The sequence below is a fragment of the Tilletiaria anomala genome, assembly GCF_000711695.1.
Source record: "Tilletiaria anomala UBC 951 chromosome Unknown K437scaffold_120, whole genome shotgun sequence".
NCBI classification, from domain to species: Eukaryota; Fungi; Basidiomycota; class Exobasidiomycetes; order Georgefischeriales; family Tilletiariaceae; genus Tilletiaria; species Tilletiaria anomala.
This window is the reverse complement of record NW_013546902.1, coordinates 13,979-29,299: the sequence shown is the minus strand read 5'-3', so window position 1 is coordinate 29,299 and position 15,321 is coordinate 13,979. Positions and strand designations below refer to the sequence as shown.

The 15,321-nt window shown below is 56.8% G+C and overlaps 7 protein-coding genes across 7 annotated transcripts; 3 read left to right on the top strand and 4 right to left on the bottom strand.

Moving 5' to 3' along the window:
• Positions 1-494: 494 nt before the first annotated feature.
• Positions 495-4,364, bottom strand: K437DRAFT_259449 (uncharacterized protein). The gene is made up of 5 exons (XM_013385229.1): positions 4,021-4,364; positions 3,673-3,940; positions 3,432-3,598; positions 3,241-3,347; positions 495-3,164 (listed from the first exon to the last, which is right to left on the bottom strand). Exons 1-5 carry the CDS (start codon positions 4,028-4,030, stop codon positions 636-638), a joined length of 3,081 nt encoding a protein of 1,026 aa, XP_013240683.1. The 5' UTR covers positions 4,031-4,364; the 3' UTR covers positions 495-635.
• Positions 4,365-4,792: 428 nt separating this feature from the next.
• K437DRAFT_281156 (putative PRE10-20S proteasome subunit C1) lies at positions 4,793-6,307 on the top strand (the record flags this gene model as incomplete). The annotated part of the gene is made up of 5 exons (XM_013385228.1): positions 4,793-5,027; positions 5,106-5,200; positions 5,281-5,543; positions 5,620-5,731; positions 5,822-6,307. The coding sequence occupies 5 exons, from the start codon at positions 4,793-4,795 to the stop codon at positions 5,870-5,872; spliced, it is 756 nt and encodes a 251-aa protein (XP_013240682.1). The 3' UTR covers positions 5,873-6,307.
• Positions 6,000-7,104, bottom strand: K437DRAFT_27449 (uncharacterized protein). Its single transcript, XM_013385220.1, has 4 exons — positions 6,838-7,104; positions 6,486-6,740; positions 6,251-6,409; positions 6,000-6,148 (listed from the first exon to the last, which is right to left on the bottom strand). Exons 1-4 carry the CDS (start codon positions 7,002-7,004, stop codon positions 6,007-6,009), a joined length of 723 nt encoding a protein of 240 aa, XP_013240674.1. The 5' UTR covers positions 7,005-7,104; the 3' UTR covers positions 6,000-6,006.
• Positions 7,105-7,572: 468 nt separating this feature from the next.
• On the top strand, positions 7,573-9,769 carry K437DRAFT_240154 (putative ROK1-ATP-dependent RNA helicase). The gene is made up of 2 exons (XM_013385227.1): positions 7,573-9,194; positions 9,295-9,769. The coding sequence occupies exons 1-2, from the start codon at positions 7,669-7,671 to the stop codon at positions 9,563-9,565; spliced, it is 1,797 nt and encodes a 598-aa protein (XP_013240681.1). The 5' UTR covers positions 7,573-7,668; the 3' UTR covers positions 9,566-9,769.
• On the bottom strand, positions 9,651-10,628 carry K437DRAFT_27353 (uncharacterized protein). The gene is made up of 2 exons (XM_013385219.1): positions 10,394-10,628; positions 9,651-10,015 (listed from the first exon to the last, which is right to left on the bottom strand). The coding sequence occupies exons 1-2, from the start codon at positions 10,506-10,508 to the stop codon at positions 9,906-9,908; spliced, it is 225 nt and encodes a 74-aa protein (XP_013240673.1). The 5' UTR covers positions 10,509-10,628; the 3' UTR covers positions 9,651-9,905.
• A 608-nt stretch (positions 10,629-11,236) lies between these two features.
• Positions 11,237-13,011, top strand: K437DRAFT_208022 (putative SRP1-importin alpha; the record flags this gene model as incomplete). The annotated part of the gene is made up of 2 exons (XM_013385226.1): positions 11,237-11,458; positions 11,605-13,011. Coding segments are annotated over 2 exons (1,629 nt in total), but the record flags the coding sequence as incomplete, so codon positions are not given.
• Positions 13,012-13,772: 761 nt separating this feature from the next.
• On the bottom strand, positions 13,773-15,176 carry K437DRAFT_259444 (uncharacterized protein). The gene is made up of 3 exons (XM_013385225.1): positions 14,535-15,176; positions 14,138-14,275; positions 13,773-14,068 (listed from the first exon to the last, which is right to left on the bottom strand). The coding sequence occupies exons 1-3, from the start codon at positions 14,732-14,734 to the stop codon at positions 13,966-13,968; spliced, it is 441 nt and encodes a 146-aa protein (XP_013240679.1). The 5' UTR covers positions 14,735-15,176; the 3' UTR covers positions 13,773-13,965.
• Positions 15,177-15,321: the final 145 nt, after the last annotated feature.

Genomic DNA, 15,321 nt, shown 5'->3' with positions numbered 1-15,321 from the left:
GGTTGTGAGTGCGTTGGCTCTTGCAACCCCGTCGATGGCTGTCTTAGTGGCGCAGTGCCCCACTCTGCCTTTCGCGCGCGCGCGCCCATGGGGACCATGCTGTGCTGCCTGATGCCCCCCACGTCCCGCCAGCCACTGACGACTGACAACAGGAGGACAGCTGTCCCAGTGCCTGCACCCAGTTCTAGTGGCCGTCGGGTGGGACTGCGGCCTGCTGCTGCACTGTACTGCTCCGCTGCCACAGCCCAGCACGGAATGAGCGCGCAAAGGGTGGCCTCTACCCGGCCACAAGAGAAAAAGCACTCGTTTTAAATCCCGATCGCGAACGCACCACGTCACAGTGTCAGCTCGAACGCTAATGCGTTGAACTAGTATCTACACACAACTCAGGACTGGACAAGCATCGAAGCAAGGTCATACCAAGGGAAAAGTCGGACGTGCTGCTCCCGGCCATCCCCCATTCGGCGGCAGCGCTGCTGCGCTATGCCATGCAATACTTTGCAATGCTGAGAGCGATACACTACGCTACAACCGAATTTCAAACCGAAGACCGACAAGCGCCGATCCTACGACCGCTACTTTGGCTCTCTCCTCTCCTTCTCCCAACTGCCCTCTTTCTCCTCCTATGTACCAGCTCACTGCGCACCTCCCATCCCTTCTCCTTCTCCTCCTCCGCCTCCTTTGAGCAAAGCCATTATGTTCGCACCCGTCATTCCAGGAGGGAGGTCCATCCCAAGCGGCGGAGGCGCCATGCGCTGCTGGTGGTGCTGGTGCTGCATGCCGTGCTCGTACGCCTGATACGGCACCTGCTGCTGCTGATGCGAAGGTGCATCACCACTGCCGCCTCTGTACCCAGCACCTCCGTACTGCTGCTGCAACATCGCTTGCAGATACAAGCTGGCCGGGGCGCCTACCGAGGAACTACCAACACCGTCACCAGTGCCTCCCCCGCCGCCAATACCTTGTGATCCGGGGCTAAGCCCTAGCGGCAAGCCCGGATGGCCGCCGCCCCCACCGTGCTGGTGATGATGCGGCGGCAGGTGATGCTGGTGCGTGAAACCGGGAGGCAGGGGCTGCATGGTGCCGGCACGCTGTTGTCCGCCCTGCGCAGCCCCTGGCGACTGTTCACGCAGCTGAGCAAGAATCGGCGATAGCGAAGGCGGCAAAGCATTGTTGCTATCAGAAGAAGTCTGCTGCTGCGGCTGCGATCCGGCAGAGCGCCGCTCCCCGCCGCCAATGTGCCGTGCAGACTCATGAAGGGGTAGCCCAGAGGGCCCGACGCGTTGCTGTTGTTGTAGTTGTTGTTGTTGAGCGGAGAGAACCTGGTGCTGGACGTATGGCGGAAGGCCGTACAGCTGCTGCTGGAGATGAGGCGGCAGGCCGACCAGAGGAGGCAGGCCTCCTCCACCCACACCGTTGCCGCCACGAGAGCTGCTGCGCTCGCCGGCAGCACTGCCCTGGGCTTCTGGGTGTCCGTGCAGCTCAGGTGGCGCGACAGGCGAGGTCGGCATGCCCGCACTGGGAAGCGCGGCGAATGCGGGCGGCAGCCGTACTTGCTGTTGCTGCTGCTGGGACGGCGGACCAGTCATGAAAGGTGGCAGCGGTGGCATGCCAGGCGCCATGCCGGGGTGTCCCGCAAAAGGGCGTGGAGGCGAGCTTCCGGGCGGAGGCACTCCTGACAAGCTCATGTGCTGGTGCTGGTGCAGGTGGGCAGCGTGGCCATCCTGCTGCTGAAGTTGGCCCACAATGTGGGAGCTTCTCTGGCCCAGGTGCGCGTGCGGAGGGGAACGCTGAGGCGGCTGTCCACCTCCGAGGAGGACCTGCAGGTCGGCTGACCGTGGTGGTCCGCCTGTGCCGCCCATCTCGCTTTGGCTCATCATTGGCGAGGGAACCATGTGCCTCACTTGATCGTGCGGTTCTGGTCGCGCCTGCTGCTGTTGCTGCTCTCCGGGCGACAAAGCACTGGGCGCAATGCCCGATTGAAGCATCGCAAGCAGCTTTTGCATGCTGGCTTGTTCAGCGCTTTGTGCTTGTGACTCTTGCTTGAGGGCCACCGATTCCGTCGCGTCTCCACCGCCTGATAGCGAAGCCCCTCCAAAGAGGGAGGACAGGTCAACCCCGGCCCCGGCTCCGGCAGCAAGCTGCCCATTCGTGGAGGAGCTGTTGGTCGCTCCGGAAGCTCCGCCGCCTGCTCCTGCTGCGGCCCCTTCCATAGCTTTCTGCTGCGCGACAAGTGCTGCGCTCTGTGGGTCGCGAGCCTTGGAATCGAAGAAGCGTGCAAAGCGAGAGGAACGACCGCCTTGCTGTTGCAGTTGCAACTGAGGGGCTCCTTCTGTGATGGGATTGGCTGCGGATGTTTCGTTCGCAGAGCTGCCTCCCAATCCGGGTGGGGGAGCGTTTCTTGCCCGTGAAGGAGAAGCCGGGCTTGACGATGCCGCCGCTGCAGTTGCTCCGAACGAGTCATCGCCTTGTTCCTTGGTAGCCAGAGGTGAGGCTGATTTCGTCGGCGATAGTAGCGACGTAGGCACGGCGCTGGTGGCAAGGTCTGCGGGTGCTCCGAGCCCCGGTGGTGGTCTTGTCGCCTTCTTGGCACCAGCCTTAGCCTCCCTCTCCAGTCGCTCCTTCTCCTTCATCTGCGCCTTGAACGCCTGGATGCTGTCTACGTGGTTGCCGGTAACGGGTGGGAGATCGAATACCTCCTCCTCTCTTGTTTGTCTGTCTCGTCGTTGCGGAGCACGTCTGGAAAGAGGCTGTTCATCATCGTCATCACCACCCATCCACGCTGGCTGGCGTGACGAAGAAGCACCCCTGATCTCCTCCATCCACGCAGGCGCTCGTCTGCGTTCGCTTCCCTCATTCCTGTCGCGTGTATTGCCTCCCACTCCTCCTCCGTCGCGGGCATAGCGCATGCCATCACGTAGAGCAGATGCTTGGCCTGGTCTGCGCCAGTCCGCAGCAGTGTCTGCGTAGCCGGACCGAACGCCCACGTTGTTGGACCGCCGATCCAGAGCATCGCCCGCCCCACTATCCTCATCATCTCCTTCATCTATACCAGCGCCAGGGATGCGCCGCCCGGTCACGGGATCGCGTCGCTGCTGGTCGTTGACGCCGAGTCCGATCCGCCCGCGATTCGAGGGCATGATGCGCTCGCTGCCCATGCGAAACTACAGTGGTACGAAGCATGTCAGGGTGTCAGATATGGGCTTTCCTCCATAAGATGTTTGCACTCGCATGACGCACTTGCTTCTCGGAAGGACTGTCAGGCCCACCAGCAGGCCTGAACGTACCGCTAGCCGAGATTTGCCCGAATGGATTCTTGCCAGAGGAGGTAACGTTCTTGCGCGAATCTGAAATTCACAGCACATGGTTCGTGAAGGGAGTCAGCATGTATGTCAGTTCCACCGCCCAGAGCGCTGACGGTGACTGCGCACCATATCTCCCGTAGCTATGCCCTTCCTCGTCTTCAATGGGTTGCTGATCTCTTCTGCGGTGGCTTTCCCTGGCCCCATCTCCTCGACGGTTGCCATTGTTTCGTTCGAGGTCCGGTCCCTGACTGACACTATGCGCCTTTGCTCGATACGCCTTTGCATCTTCCTCCCTGTAGCAAGCAAATTGGAAATGTGAGAACAATTCTTGACGAGGTGCATCTGTTGTCATAGTTTTGCTACTTACCCATACCATGCCTTCAACGCAGGGAGCTTCTCTGGTTTGCATACGAGCTTGGAAGTGGACAAGGCGAGCAGCGTGCCTACCGAGTAGCAAATCTTTGCTTGTGAGCCGCGCAGAACATGCGTTTTCGCAATTGATGCGTCTACAGTAGAAGCGACATCCGCTTCTGATAGTGGACAACTTGAGGGCGTCTGGGAGCTCGGCTCCGACGATGACGAAGCAGCTAGTAGATGGAAGGCACCTAAGCTCGACAGCCCAGGTGGAGGACCGCCTGATGAAAAAGGCAGCGGGAAAAAAGCAAAGGTGGCAAATTAGCTGCCACTGCGTCTTCCTTGGATGCTTGCAACTCACGTGAGCCCATCGTAGAATGCGACTACCGCCTACTTGTTGGAATGGAAGCTTTTCCTGGATACTATGGGCTTCTTATGCGCTCGCTCATTCCCCCTTGTTGAGGTTCATGAGATGAAAAGTGTCAGATTGTGCTCTTGATGAGGGTGTTGTTTGGAAGTTGTCTGTAAAGGCGCTGCAATGTGAGCAGGTAGCGAATCCAGGAGTGCGTCCACACAGCTGCTGCTGCTGCTCCCGCTGCTCTCTGTTCTTCCAGTACCTCAAACCTTCCGCTTGGCCGCCTGTTGGAACGTCGACGTGCATGCACAAACTGGATGCAGCCTGAGGTTGCACAGGAGGAGGATGGCCTGAATCAGACGGACTTTGCTCCTTCCTGGATGTCTTTGCAATCTGCGTACGAGCACAAAGCTTGCGCGGATGACAAGCCAACTGCCAACAGTCAGCAGCAGCCTGAAGGCGGGCGGAGGGCGGAGGGCGGGTCAGCAGCGATGGAAAGAGGACGCACAAGCCAAATGAGAGCCCCAAACCCTAATTTTCATAAGAAAGTACAGTGCATATGATTCTGTCTGCGCCGCCGTCAAACAGAATCCAACGCGACGACGCGGCCTCTCTCCTCTCATCGTGAGGTCCCAAGGGCACGCATAACTGCAACATAAAGTCAAGAGCAACTTCCTTGAAGCAACAAGCGCTGCTGAGCGGCCTGTCCCATCAGCACCGAGTCAGTCGTGAAATTGCTGTACTTAACCGCTAACCCAGCAGATAACCCGAACAAAGCATGGCATCGCAAGGAACCGGCTACGACCTTTCGGCGTCGACCTACTCGCCAGACGGACGCATCTTCCAGGTTGAGTATGCGAACAAGGCAGTGGAGAATGCAGGCACAGCTATCGGGCTCAAGTGCAAGGATGGGGTCGTGCTGGCCGTCGAGAAGCTCGTGACGAGTAAACTGCTCGTACCGGGAAGCAACCGCAGGATCTTCAACGTCGATCTGCATGCTGGTTTGGTGAGTGGTCGCGGCGCATGTACTCCATGCAAAACAGGTCGCTCACACCGATGTACCATCTTATTTCCCTCACTACAGGCGGCAGCGGGTTTGATAGCAGACGGCAAGCACATGGCCAATCGGGCAAGAGAGGAAGCTCAAGCTTTCAGGGACACATACCGCTACGCATCGCCCATCAAGGTGCGCACGAGCTCACACCTCTGGGCACTACCGTCTTGACCGGGCATGCGTGCTGAACGTACTTCCTTTTCACTTTGCAGGCACTAGCATCCCGTCTGTCCCTCTACGCATCAGCATACACGCTCTACTCATCCGTACGGCCGTTTGGTATCTCCACCATCATTGGCGGCATCGATCAAGATACGAACGAGCCACAATTATTCATGATCGACCCTTCCGGTGTCTTTTGGGGCTACCACGGATGCGCTATCGGCAAGGGAAAACAGTTGGCCAAGACGGAGATTGAGAAGCTTGACTTGCCGAATCTGACCGTCAACGACGCTGTTCAGAAGGCTGCTGACATGTGAGCCTTCATCACATTCCTGGCTTTGAAGGATGAAACTAACACCGCAGTATTGCCTTCTTCGGGGTATCAACAGCATCTACAAGGTGCACGATGATGCCAAGGACAAGGACTTTGAGCTAGAAATTTCGTGGATCGGGCCAGAGAGCGGTGGAAAGCACCAGATGGTGCCTGCAGACATTATTGCAGTGAGTTTAGTCTCTACTATGCACGCGAGGTCAGTTGCAGAGGATATATATTAATCCCGCTTTGATGTCTGCATCTCTTCGCATGTTCAGGAAGCCGGGAGGAAAGCCAAAGAAGCGCTGGATGACGACATGGAAGATTGATTATCTTTCAGTAATACCAGAATATTCTGTTCTATCATTGAGACGCGAAGCAGGATATACATATGCACAACAGATGCGCATCACAACAGAGAAGCTCAGCATGCTCTCTTCGGCTAAATGACTCTTTGACCGGTTCATTGCGATTGAACGTGCGGCCGAGCGCGTTGGATACATTCCCGTGCGGGCTGAACAAGTGCTTTGCTCAAGATCTGATAATCTGCTATTGTATGCCCATCGCCGTCGGTTTCCTGCGGGCTAATGAGATCAGGAGTATAGCTGAAAAGAGAGCAATCACATTGTTATAAGCGCGCAATGAAAGAGCCGTGCGCAGCGCTACCGAATGACTTCCTTCGTTGGGGCCACAGTTCAGAAACTCACCCTTGCGCTCGGTAGAACTCCAGCGCTGACCGATTGTGCAGAAACGCAGTCAGCATGACTTTCTTCATCCTGCTCGCTTTGGCTATGTCTTCCAGGCAGCCGAGCAAAAATTGCCCCACGCCTTTGCCTCTGTATGGAGGAGCGACTTGTAATTCGTAGCTGCGGGTCAGATGGACAGCACAAAGCTCAATCGCCTTCGTCTCTTTCGTACCGACGGAGCGCGTCACAGACACACCAGTAGGCCAGCTCAATATCCTGCTCGTCTATCAGTCTCAGTGGATCGTCTTCGTCGCACTCCTCAAAATCTAACCTGAACATTGTATACCCCACTAATTCTCCCTTTCCGGCCGCCGAAACATTTGCTCCCTCCGACAGAGCATCTTCTGCGCGCGTTCGAACACTCGCACGTGCGAGTAGGAAGCGAGAAGGAGCCTCGCGCATCTCTTTGAGCTTTTCGCGCCTATTCCAGCCCTGCGCAGACTGATCGTATCTATTTGCCCCAGAGGGCATGGGTGAACGATAGAATAATAATCAGCCAATGTAAGGTTGCTCGTGTCTTTCGCGCGATAGCTGTGAACGTGACGCACAACGGTCGCATATTGAGCTCCAGGAGCTTCATGATCTCAGTCTCAAGGTCACGATTCAGCTCATGGGCAAAAGTGACCGAGACTTCGATTCTGAGAAAGAATGAAGGAGAAGCCGTATGAGACGTGTCCGAGATGGTCCGGCATGTCACACACGCACCCCCAATCATCAGTGAGCTTCAACGCGCTAATAGTCGCCACGCGTCCCTTGAAGTGTGAATGCAGTTCGTCCTTATTTTGCTGCGGGACAGCATAGCATCGTATTTCAGCCATATTGCAGTCGCATCCTCTGACCAGCCCTGTATGTGACGCCTCCACACCTGGCAAGCTTCATGCGCGACCAACTGCGCTCGTGTTCGTTGACCGCGCCTCATCTTGTAGATGGGGGACGGGCAGTCGGGTGCATGGATCCGGGGAATTCTGCTTCTTTGCTCGTGACTTTCGCTTCCAGTATTCGTTCGTCACTGTGCGCGCACTTGCATCTTCCGACGATGCTTTGTCGGTCGAAAGGGTTGATTATCTGATTTCTGGAGGGAATGATGCACATCGCCTGGCTCTACAATTGTCTAGTTCAACAAGTCAATATTTTCTCTTGTGATCAGGCCCATCTGGGAAATGTGTGTTCCGAATTCCGAGGGTTTTTCACCGCGAACAGCGAAAGCCATCAGCCATCCAAGGATGCGACATAACCCTCTCATACAGGTCATTGCTCAAAGCAGCACAACCAACCCACTCAGAAGCATATGTGCAAGAAGCACATTGGACGTGAGAACAAGAGGAGGTAGCCACAGCATATCTCAACTTGTATACATCCGAAACTGAACAACACACGCCATGGACGTCTTCCAGGCGCTGACCGGTGGTGGTGGCATCCGTTTCGACAAGAATCGCTTCGCTCGAGATGTCCAGCTCTTCCACCCTCATCTCGCCGATGCGTCAGCCTCCGGCTCGTCTCCCGCCGAATCCAGCAAACAAGCTTCTTCAGTGGGAGGCCAAAATGGGAAAGGCACGCAAGCTTCCATTGTAGTTCCGAAAGAGCTCGATTTCTTCGGTAGTGCTGCCAAGACCGGCAAACTTGAGGAGGACGGCACTTCAGACAAGGCAAAAGGCAAGCGCAAGCGAGTTGATGGCGGAGAAGATGCCGAAGAGGATGCCTCGGAAGGAACCGGAATTTCAGAAGGTCCAGTAACAAAGGAGACTTTGAGCACATTCCTCAAGGCAAATCGCATCCGGACGAAAGGCACCGACGTCCCTTTTCCGCTTGCTTCGTGGAGAGAGCTCGAGGAGCGATGGAAGGTACACAAGTACCTGGTTCGGAACCTGCATGGAACGGGATGGAAGACACCGACACCGATACAGAAGGGAGCGATGGGCGTCATGCTCGATAACCGTGACCTTCTTGCAGGAGCTCCGACGGGGTCGGGAAAGACGCTCGCGTTCCTGCTTCCCATCCTCTACCACCTCGGCGTACCGGCGGCGAAGAAGGAGGGCTTCCGAGCGGTGATTGTTTCGCCAACGCGTGAGCTCGCGCAACAGATCTACGAGCAGCTGCGGAAGCTGTGCCAAGGACGGAAATGGAGGATCTGCGTGCTGAACAACACGAGGGTTACGCAGGCTGAAGAGTCGGCGGACCCGATGACGCGCAAGAAGTACGATATCCTCATCACCACGCCACTGCGGCTCGTGCACGCTATCGAAAACAACGAGCTGGACCTATCGAATGTGCAGCATCTCGTGTTGGACGAGGCAGATCGCCTGCTGGAGCAGAACTTCCTCGCACAAACAGACAGCATCCTCGCGGCCTGCTCGCACCCCAAGCTTCGTAAGGCGCTCTTTTCCGCCACTCTGCCATCTGGCGTGGAGGAGATGGCGAACACGTTCATGGTTGATGAGTGCCGCGTCATTGTCGGCACGAAGGACGCTGCGAACGAGCGCATCGAGCAGAGCCTCGTCTTTGTCGGCTCCGAGGACGGCAAGCTGCACGCGCTGCGCTCGCTGATCCAGGAGGGCAAACTGAAACCGCCCGTACTGCTGTTCGTGCAGTCGATCGAGCGCGCCAAGGAGCTCTTCCATGAGCTCGTCTACGACGGCCTGCACGTCGACGTCATCCACTCGGAGCGCTCCAAGGTGCAGCGCGAAGGCGTGATCCAGGCGTTCAAGCGCGGAGACGTGTGGGTGCTCATTTGCACTGAGCTCATGGCGCGCGGTATCGACTTTAAAGGCGTCAGCCTCGTGCTCAACTATGACTTTCCGCAGACGGTGCAGAGTTATGTCCATCGGATCGGGCGTACGGGCAGAGCGGGCAAACAGGGCGAGGCTATCACGTTCTTCACCAAGGACGACGCTCCGTATCTAAAGACGTAAGTCATATTGCTCGATTGCATATCTGTTGTCCTGGTGGATCAGCAGACGCGCTGACTCTGTGCACCTGTCTCGTACTGCTCATTGCTCCTTTTCCAGCGTCGTCAACGTGATGCGCCAGTCTGGCTGCGATGTGCCGCAGTGGCTCCTGGAGCTCAAGAACCCGAGCCAGAACGCCAAGAAAAAGCTCAAGCGTGCGCCCATCGAGCGGAAAGATGTGCGTGTCGCCGCGGGCAGCATCGTCGGCCGCAAGGAGAGCATCAGGAAGCGAGAGATGAAGGAAGGTAGCAAGAGACGCAAACGCAAGGAGGATGCATCTAACAAGGCGGAAGCGAGGGGAACGGGGAAAGAACCGGCAACTGTTGTGTGACGGACCATAGACGCCGTCTCGAGAATTAAGTTCACTCGACGCATTCACGAGGCATCACCCTTCGTTCTGCGCTTCTTTGCCGCGCCACCTTTGTACGCAAGAAGCCTCTAGAACATCATCAACTCATTCTTGGCGATCTGCAACGGCGTGTCCAGCATGTATGATATTCGATGCGTTCGAAAAGGTTTACATGTGGGGCCTTCATGCACCGGCCGACTTCTTCCTGTGAATATATGGCGAAGAGATGCGCAGGCAAGTTTAAATGCAAATCAGCATGTGAAGCACACATCGGAGCACAAGAAATGGGATGGGTGAGCAACATGTGCCAAGAACGAAGGACTCACATCTGGAAGCGAGCAGCGATGAAGGGCAGTGAAAAGCCGCCGGCCAAGAAGAGGGTGAGGCAGACGGCGATCGGGACCTTGACGGATGGGCCCTGCTTGAATGGCACTGTGGGAGATAGCAGGGGTTGTGCGTGTGCAACTCGTCAGCCCACTCTTTGCCTTGCAGGAGATAGATCCGTGTGCCCAAAGTACTACTCACGAGACTGCTCGGGATGCAATCAGGATCAAAGTCGCAGAAAATGAGAGTGAGTGCGTCAGCTGCATGTGTTTCACGTAAAAGCCTGCGGGAAAATGCCTCCCAACTTTCCAGCCGACCTCTACATCAAGGTGCGTGCATCAGCCTCCCCCGCGCTGAGCCGTCTCCTTCCCTCGAGTAAATGCCATGTTCTTCGAGGCCTCCATCAAAACCAGCGCGCGCATGCCCCGCTCGCTCCTTGCTCGCCCGTCCCTTGTCGTATGCCACTCCGTCTGGAAGCCCTGCGACTCACCGTCTCAGCCGTGTTCTCGATGTGCATCGCACGCCTCGCCTGCATCTGCGGCTGGCGGAGGGCGCGAGCGGCGACGGGGACGGCCCGCCTGGAAGCAAGTGCGGCGATCATGCTGGCTGGAGTGGCTGTCCTGAGAATCGATCGCTGAATAGCCAGCTGTATGCGTGCGTGCGTACGTGAGCCTCTTTGCTAGCTTCCGTCCAGGATGAACGATGCACGAGTTGATACAGAGTCCCGTTCTGGTGATTGGGACGAGAGAGATCTGGCAGACGCTTGTGACTTGACTTGCTCATCTCATCGCGGGTGGCAGCGGAATGAGCAAGGGAGAGGACGGGATAACAACCGACGCTTTTGACTGGCCAGGTGCGTGCGACGCGCTGCGGCAGCGCACGACTCCAACACAGTTGCAAAATCGCCATTTTTTCCCTTTCAGAAAGAGAGAGCAGGAGCAGAGCGCACCCAACAGAGAGAGGGGGAGCACTCCAACGCGCGTTGTGTTGGTCGATGATACTCTCATCACCATCTCCTTCCATATGGCACGGGTGGTTAGCCCAGCTTCTTCCAGTTTGCAAGGTGCATTTACTTCGCACCAGCACTCTGCCCGCTCAACTTGTCGTGGCCCAGTTGTTCATCTTGCGCACAAGCACAAAGCCTCCGCCGCGCTTGGGTGTCACAGGTAAGTCGGGCGATTCATTGGCCAGGAAGGGTGCTTGAATCGTAACTTTTCTCACACCGCTCGAGCCGCCAATGTTTGCCGCTGCTGCACGCACGCAGGTTGTACAATTCTGCACTCCAGCTCTTGAGGACAATTTGACAATAACAAGACTCATACCGCCGACATGTCGTTCCGAGGCGCACCGGGACGCCAAGACTCCTACAAGAACAAGGCCCTCTTCAAGCAGGATGAACTGCGCCGGAGAAGGGAGGAGGCCCAGGTCGAGATTCGCCGGGCCAAAAGGGAAGAGTCGATGGCAAAGCGGAGGAACATGGACCTCAGCACTGTCGATACCGATGGAGAGACCGATGACGAAGATGCCGTGGGCGCGGCGCTTGACAGTCAGGTGCGTGTGAAACATTCCGAAGGATGCGCGTCCAAAGCCTCTACACTTGCTTCTTGCTCTTGCCACACGGTGGAAAGCTTTCGATGCAAGCTGAGTAAATGCTGACATGGACAATCCCCGGCCTCTCTTCGCTCTCATTATCGCAGCTCAACGAGCAGCTGCCCGTCATGATCGAAGGTGTCATGTCCACCGACGAGTCTGCCCAGCTCGACGCAACCACCAAATTCCGCAAGCTGCTGTCCAAAGAGAAGAACCCTCCTATTGAAAAGGTCATCGCGTGCGGCGTTGTCCCGAGATTCGTCGAATTCCTGCGCAGCCCACACAGCATGATCCAGTTCGAAGCGGCCTGGGCGCTGACCAACATAGCATCAGGCACCTCGGATCACACGCAGGTCGTCATCGAGTCGGGAGCAGTCCCTATCTTCATCGAGCTTCTCTCCTCCCAAGTCCTCGATGTGCGCGAACAGGCCGTCTGGGCATTGGGCAACATCGCCGGCGACAGCCCCAAGTGCCGTGACTACGTACTCAAGCAAGGTGCCCTGCCGCCGCTCATTGCGCTGCTCAGCGAGAACCACAAGATCAGCATGCTACGCAACGCGACCTGGACGCTGAGCAATTTCTGCCGGGGCAAGAACCCGCAACCGAGCTGGGAGCTGGTGTCGCCTGCGCTGTCCATCCTTACCAAGCTGATCTACTCGATGGACGAGGAGATCCTGATCGACGCCTGCTGGGCCATCTCCTACCTCTCCGACGGTCCGAACGAGAAGATCCAAGCGGTCATCGAGGCGGGCCTTTGCAGGCGCCTCGTCGACCTCCTCACCCATCATTCCACCGCTGTTCAGACCCCGGCGCTCCGCTCAGTCGGCAACATCGTCACGGGTGATGACTTGCAGACGCAGGTCGTCATCGCATCCGGCGCACTCGTTCCTCTGCTTTCCCTCCTCTCCTCGCACAAGGAGGGCATCAAGAAAGAGGCATGCTGGACCATCTCCAACATCACTGCCGGCTCGACACACCAGATCCAAGCCATTATCGATGCCAACATCATTCCACCGCTCATCGAGATCCTCAAGAGCGCTGACTACAAGACGCGCAAGGAGGCCTGCTGGGCCATATCCAATGCCACCTCGGGCGGCCTGCAGCAGCCATCGCAGATCCGCTACCTCGTCTCACAAGGGTGCATCAAGCCGCTGTGCGACCTGCTCGGCATGATGGACAACAAGATCATCCAGGTCGCCCTCGACGGCCTCGAGAACATCCTCAAGATTGGCGAGCAGGAGAAGAGCGCCGCTGGTCCGGGTGCCGTGAACCAGTACGCCATGCACATCGAAGAGTGCGGAGGCATGGTCGCCATCCACAACCTGCAACACCACGAGAACCTCGAGATCTACAAGAAGTGCTTCTTCATCATGGACACGTACTTCCCCGACGAGGACGACGCAGCCGAAGCGGCCACCATGCCGCCGGCCGTCAATGAGAGTGGCACATTTGCATTCAAGTCCGACCTCGCAGCACCCTCTGGCGGCTTCAACTTTGGGCCCGCTGCGAATGGCGGCGATGGGATGAACCAGTGAAGGAAGAGAAGCGCCACAAGGAAAACGAAGAACCTACAAATCCGTCGCGTCGCTTTCTCGTCTTGCTTGCTCGTCCGCCTGCCTCGCACATGTAACGCACTCTTTCTCTCACATTCCCTACCACGCCACTCTTCTCTTCGGCCAGGCTCCAACAGCCGCGGTCGAAGCAGCCTCGGCTATCCGTAATGCAGCAACTTTCGCACCTTTCGTTCCACTCGCTCGCAGGCGGGCGCCCATTTCCGCCTGTTACCGAGTTAGCGCCCGTCCGGGGCCTCGAGCCTCTCCACTTCCGCTTGTCGTATACTTCGCTCTGACACCCAGCAGTCTCGGCGCGTGGAGGCGAAGAGTGGAGAGAGGTCATGGATAGCAGTGGTCCGTTTGCTTCTTTCTTTCGCCGCACAACCACCAATTCACTTCTCCTACACGACACGCGAGTTCCACGCCAGCGTCCCTTGCTTCTCTCGTTACATTCAATCATTCACTCATTCGTCCCAACTCACCAAATCTGAACTCAGCATGTAGAAGGTCCATTCATGTCACAAAACTCCCCCGTCAAGGAGCATACCCATCCAACGCACGAACGAGCGAGCTTTATGCCCCCCTCAAGGGTCATATGCACTCAAGTAGTACTCTAGCATCATCAACAAGAATCATTTGCTGTATTGTGCCTGCGTTCGCGTCGGGTTGGGAGTTGCTTGCGGTGGCTATCACCGCAGACATGAACTATCGATAATTGGACAGTGGGCATGGATCATCGCTAGATGCATATCATGTTGCTGTTTTACAATCTCGACAAAGCGTGAGAGAAGACGGTAAGAGCCATCCAGAGAACAGGTTACTTCGGCCGCTTCATGTATGCTCAAAAGGCGGCATTCCCGGAGGGCGGTGGAGTGTGACCTACTTGACTGGTCTTTGGTACGAAAGGGCAGACATCTATGCAGAAGCCGGAGTCGCCTTCTTCGCAACGCCGGTCCTGAAGCCGTTCTTTGCCCGTCGCGGGACGTCCTTCATGTGGCGCATGCGACCAGTACCGGTACTAGTGAGACGAATTAACTTGGAATCAGTACAAAGACAGAAACAGTGGCAAATGCGGGAGAAAACTCACGTGTGCCTGCGAATGGCCTTCTTGCCCCACTGGTATGAGCGGGTCTTCGCGCGAGGGAAGCCGCACGAAGCGCAGCTCTTGTCCTGCTTGTGGAACGAGCGCCGGCCACAGCGACGGCACAGCGTGTGCGTCTTGGTGCTGAAAAGAGGAGCGGTAACGTCACGGGGATCAGCTACCAACATATTTAGTTAAGCTGACATCATGGCAGCGCCGTTTGACGTAGCCGCGCATCCCGTACCGCACAGCCTGCAAGAAATCTGCCGCGATGGGCAAACTGTTTGCCTAGCCAAGAATCTTCTCCATCAAAGGGCTCTCCGAAGCATGCCAGAGCGCACACTAGCCTTCCAAACCGCCACTTGTCCTGTTTCTGATATGCAAAGCTCCGCTCAATACTCACTGTCGCTTACCGAACGAAGTCGTACCCTTAGTCATCTTGCCTGTGGGTAGGCAACGAATCGAGTGAGTCAAGATATCTCTTAGTCTCCTAATGTTGCAACGAGACGCCAATCTGCCCCGAGGAGAGAATCCATGCCTGCTGGCTCTCTCCTGCACGTCGTCACATTTCGCCTGTCTTCGTTGTGCCGACCCACTCTCCATCGTCAGCGGCAAAAAAGATATTGCATCGACAGTACTGCAGCTTCCATTATGTGCTGCACGAGCTGTGGAGCACCCAACTACGCATCTCCTACATTGCGCCCAGGATTTAACGCCACACGCGACTGAAGGAGACCACGGATGTGTCCCTTCGTCATCCGGTGTGATAAAGCGCTGGGCTTCGTCGTTGACGCCTAGCTTCCATCTTCTTGGACATTCTTTTCTTCTCCTGAGGTGGTCTCATTTGCATGTGCGACCCCAAACACTATTGAAGCTGAAATCGTGACCTCCTCCCCTCCATGAACCTCCCGGTAGCCCTCGCGTGCCTCCCTAGTGCACGCAGGTTCCAGCTCCCTGCGTCTGAGTTGTATTCCGAGCAGATTGTGCGCCTCTTCAGCAGTAGCTCTTCAGCTTACCTTGACGATACTTGCGTGACCGACCTTTGGATGATCTAACAGATGGGTGCGCAAGAGCATGTGCGAAGAAGGCTCAAATGAATCACTTTTGGCAGCGAAAGCAGTGTGGTAGGCGTCTTGCGGCGGTTCGGGGGAACAGGCGCGGAGTGCTCACTACTGCCGTGCTGCGACACT

What these genes read in the sequence shown, in the direction of transcription:
- K437DRAFT_259449 (XM_013385229.1), bottom strand. An exon ending in GCATAGCTACGGGAGATATG is followed by an intron (nt 3,348 to 3,431) that starts GTGCGCAGTCAC and finishes TGTGAATTTCAG; the next exon opens with ATTCGCGCAAGAACGTTACC. An exon ending in ACAGTCCTTCCGAGAAGCAA is followed by an intron (nt 3,165 to 3,240) that starts GTGCGTCATGCG and finishes GTACCACTGTAG; the next exon opens with TTTCGCATGGGCAGCGAGCG.
- K437DRAFT_27449 (XM_013385220.1), bottom strand. Translation starts at nt 7,004, where the DNA reads ATGATTGGGGGTGCGTGTGTGACATGCCGGACCATCTCGGACACGTCT. An exon ending in GAGCTCAATATGCGACCGTT is followed by an intron (nt 6,741 to 6,837) that starts GTGCGTCACGTT and finishes TGGGGCAAATAG; the next exon opens with ATACGATCAGTCTGCGCAGG. An exon ending in GATATTGAGCTGGCCTACTG is followed by an intron (nt 6,410 to 6,485) that starts GTGTGTCTGTGA and finishes TCTGACCCGCAG; the next exon opens with CTACGAATTACAAGTCGCTC.
- K437DRAFT_240154 (XM_013385227.1), top strand. Translation starts at nt 7,669, where the DNA reads ATGGACGTCTTCCAGGCGCTGACCGGTGGTGGTGGCATCCGTTTCGAC. An exon ending in GACGCTCCGTATCTAAAGAC is followed by an intron (nt 9,195 to 9,294) that starts GTAAGTCATATT and finishes CTCCTTTTCCAG; the next exon opens with CGTCGTCAACGTGATGCGCC.
- K437DRAFT_27353 (XM_013385219.1), bottom strand. Translation starts at nt 10,508, where the DNA reads ATGATCGCCGCACTTGCTTCCAGGCGGGCCGTCCCCGTCGCCGCTCGC. An exon ending in GAACACGGCTGAGACGGTGA is followed by an intron (nt 10,016 to 10,393) that starts GTCGCAGGGCTT and finishes TATCTCCCACAG; the next exon opens with TGCCATTCAAGCAGGGCCCA.
- K437DRAFT_259444 (XM_013385225.1), bottom strand. Translation starts at nt 14,734, where the DNA reads ATGGAGAGTGGGTCGGCACAACGAAGACAGGCGAAATGTGACGACGTG. An exon ending in ACTTCGTTCGGTAAGCGACA is followed by an intron (nt 14,276 to 14,534) that starts GTGAGTATTGAG and finishes TCCTCTTTTCAG; the next exon opens with CACCAAGACGCACACGCTGT. An exon ending in AAGGCCATTCGCAGGCACAC is followed by an intron (nt 14,069 to 14,137) that starts GTGAGTTTTCTC and finishes TCGTCTCACTAG; the next exon opens with TACCGGTACTGGTCGCATGC.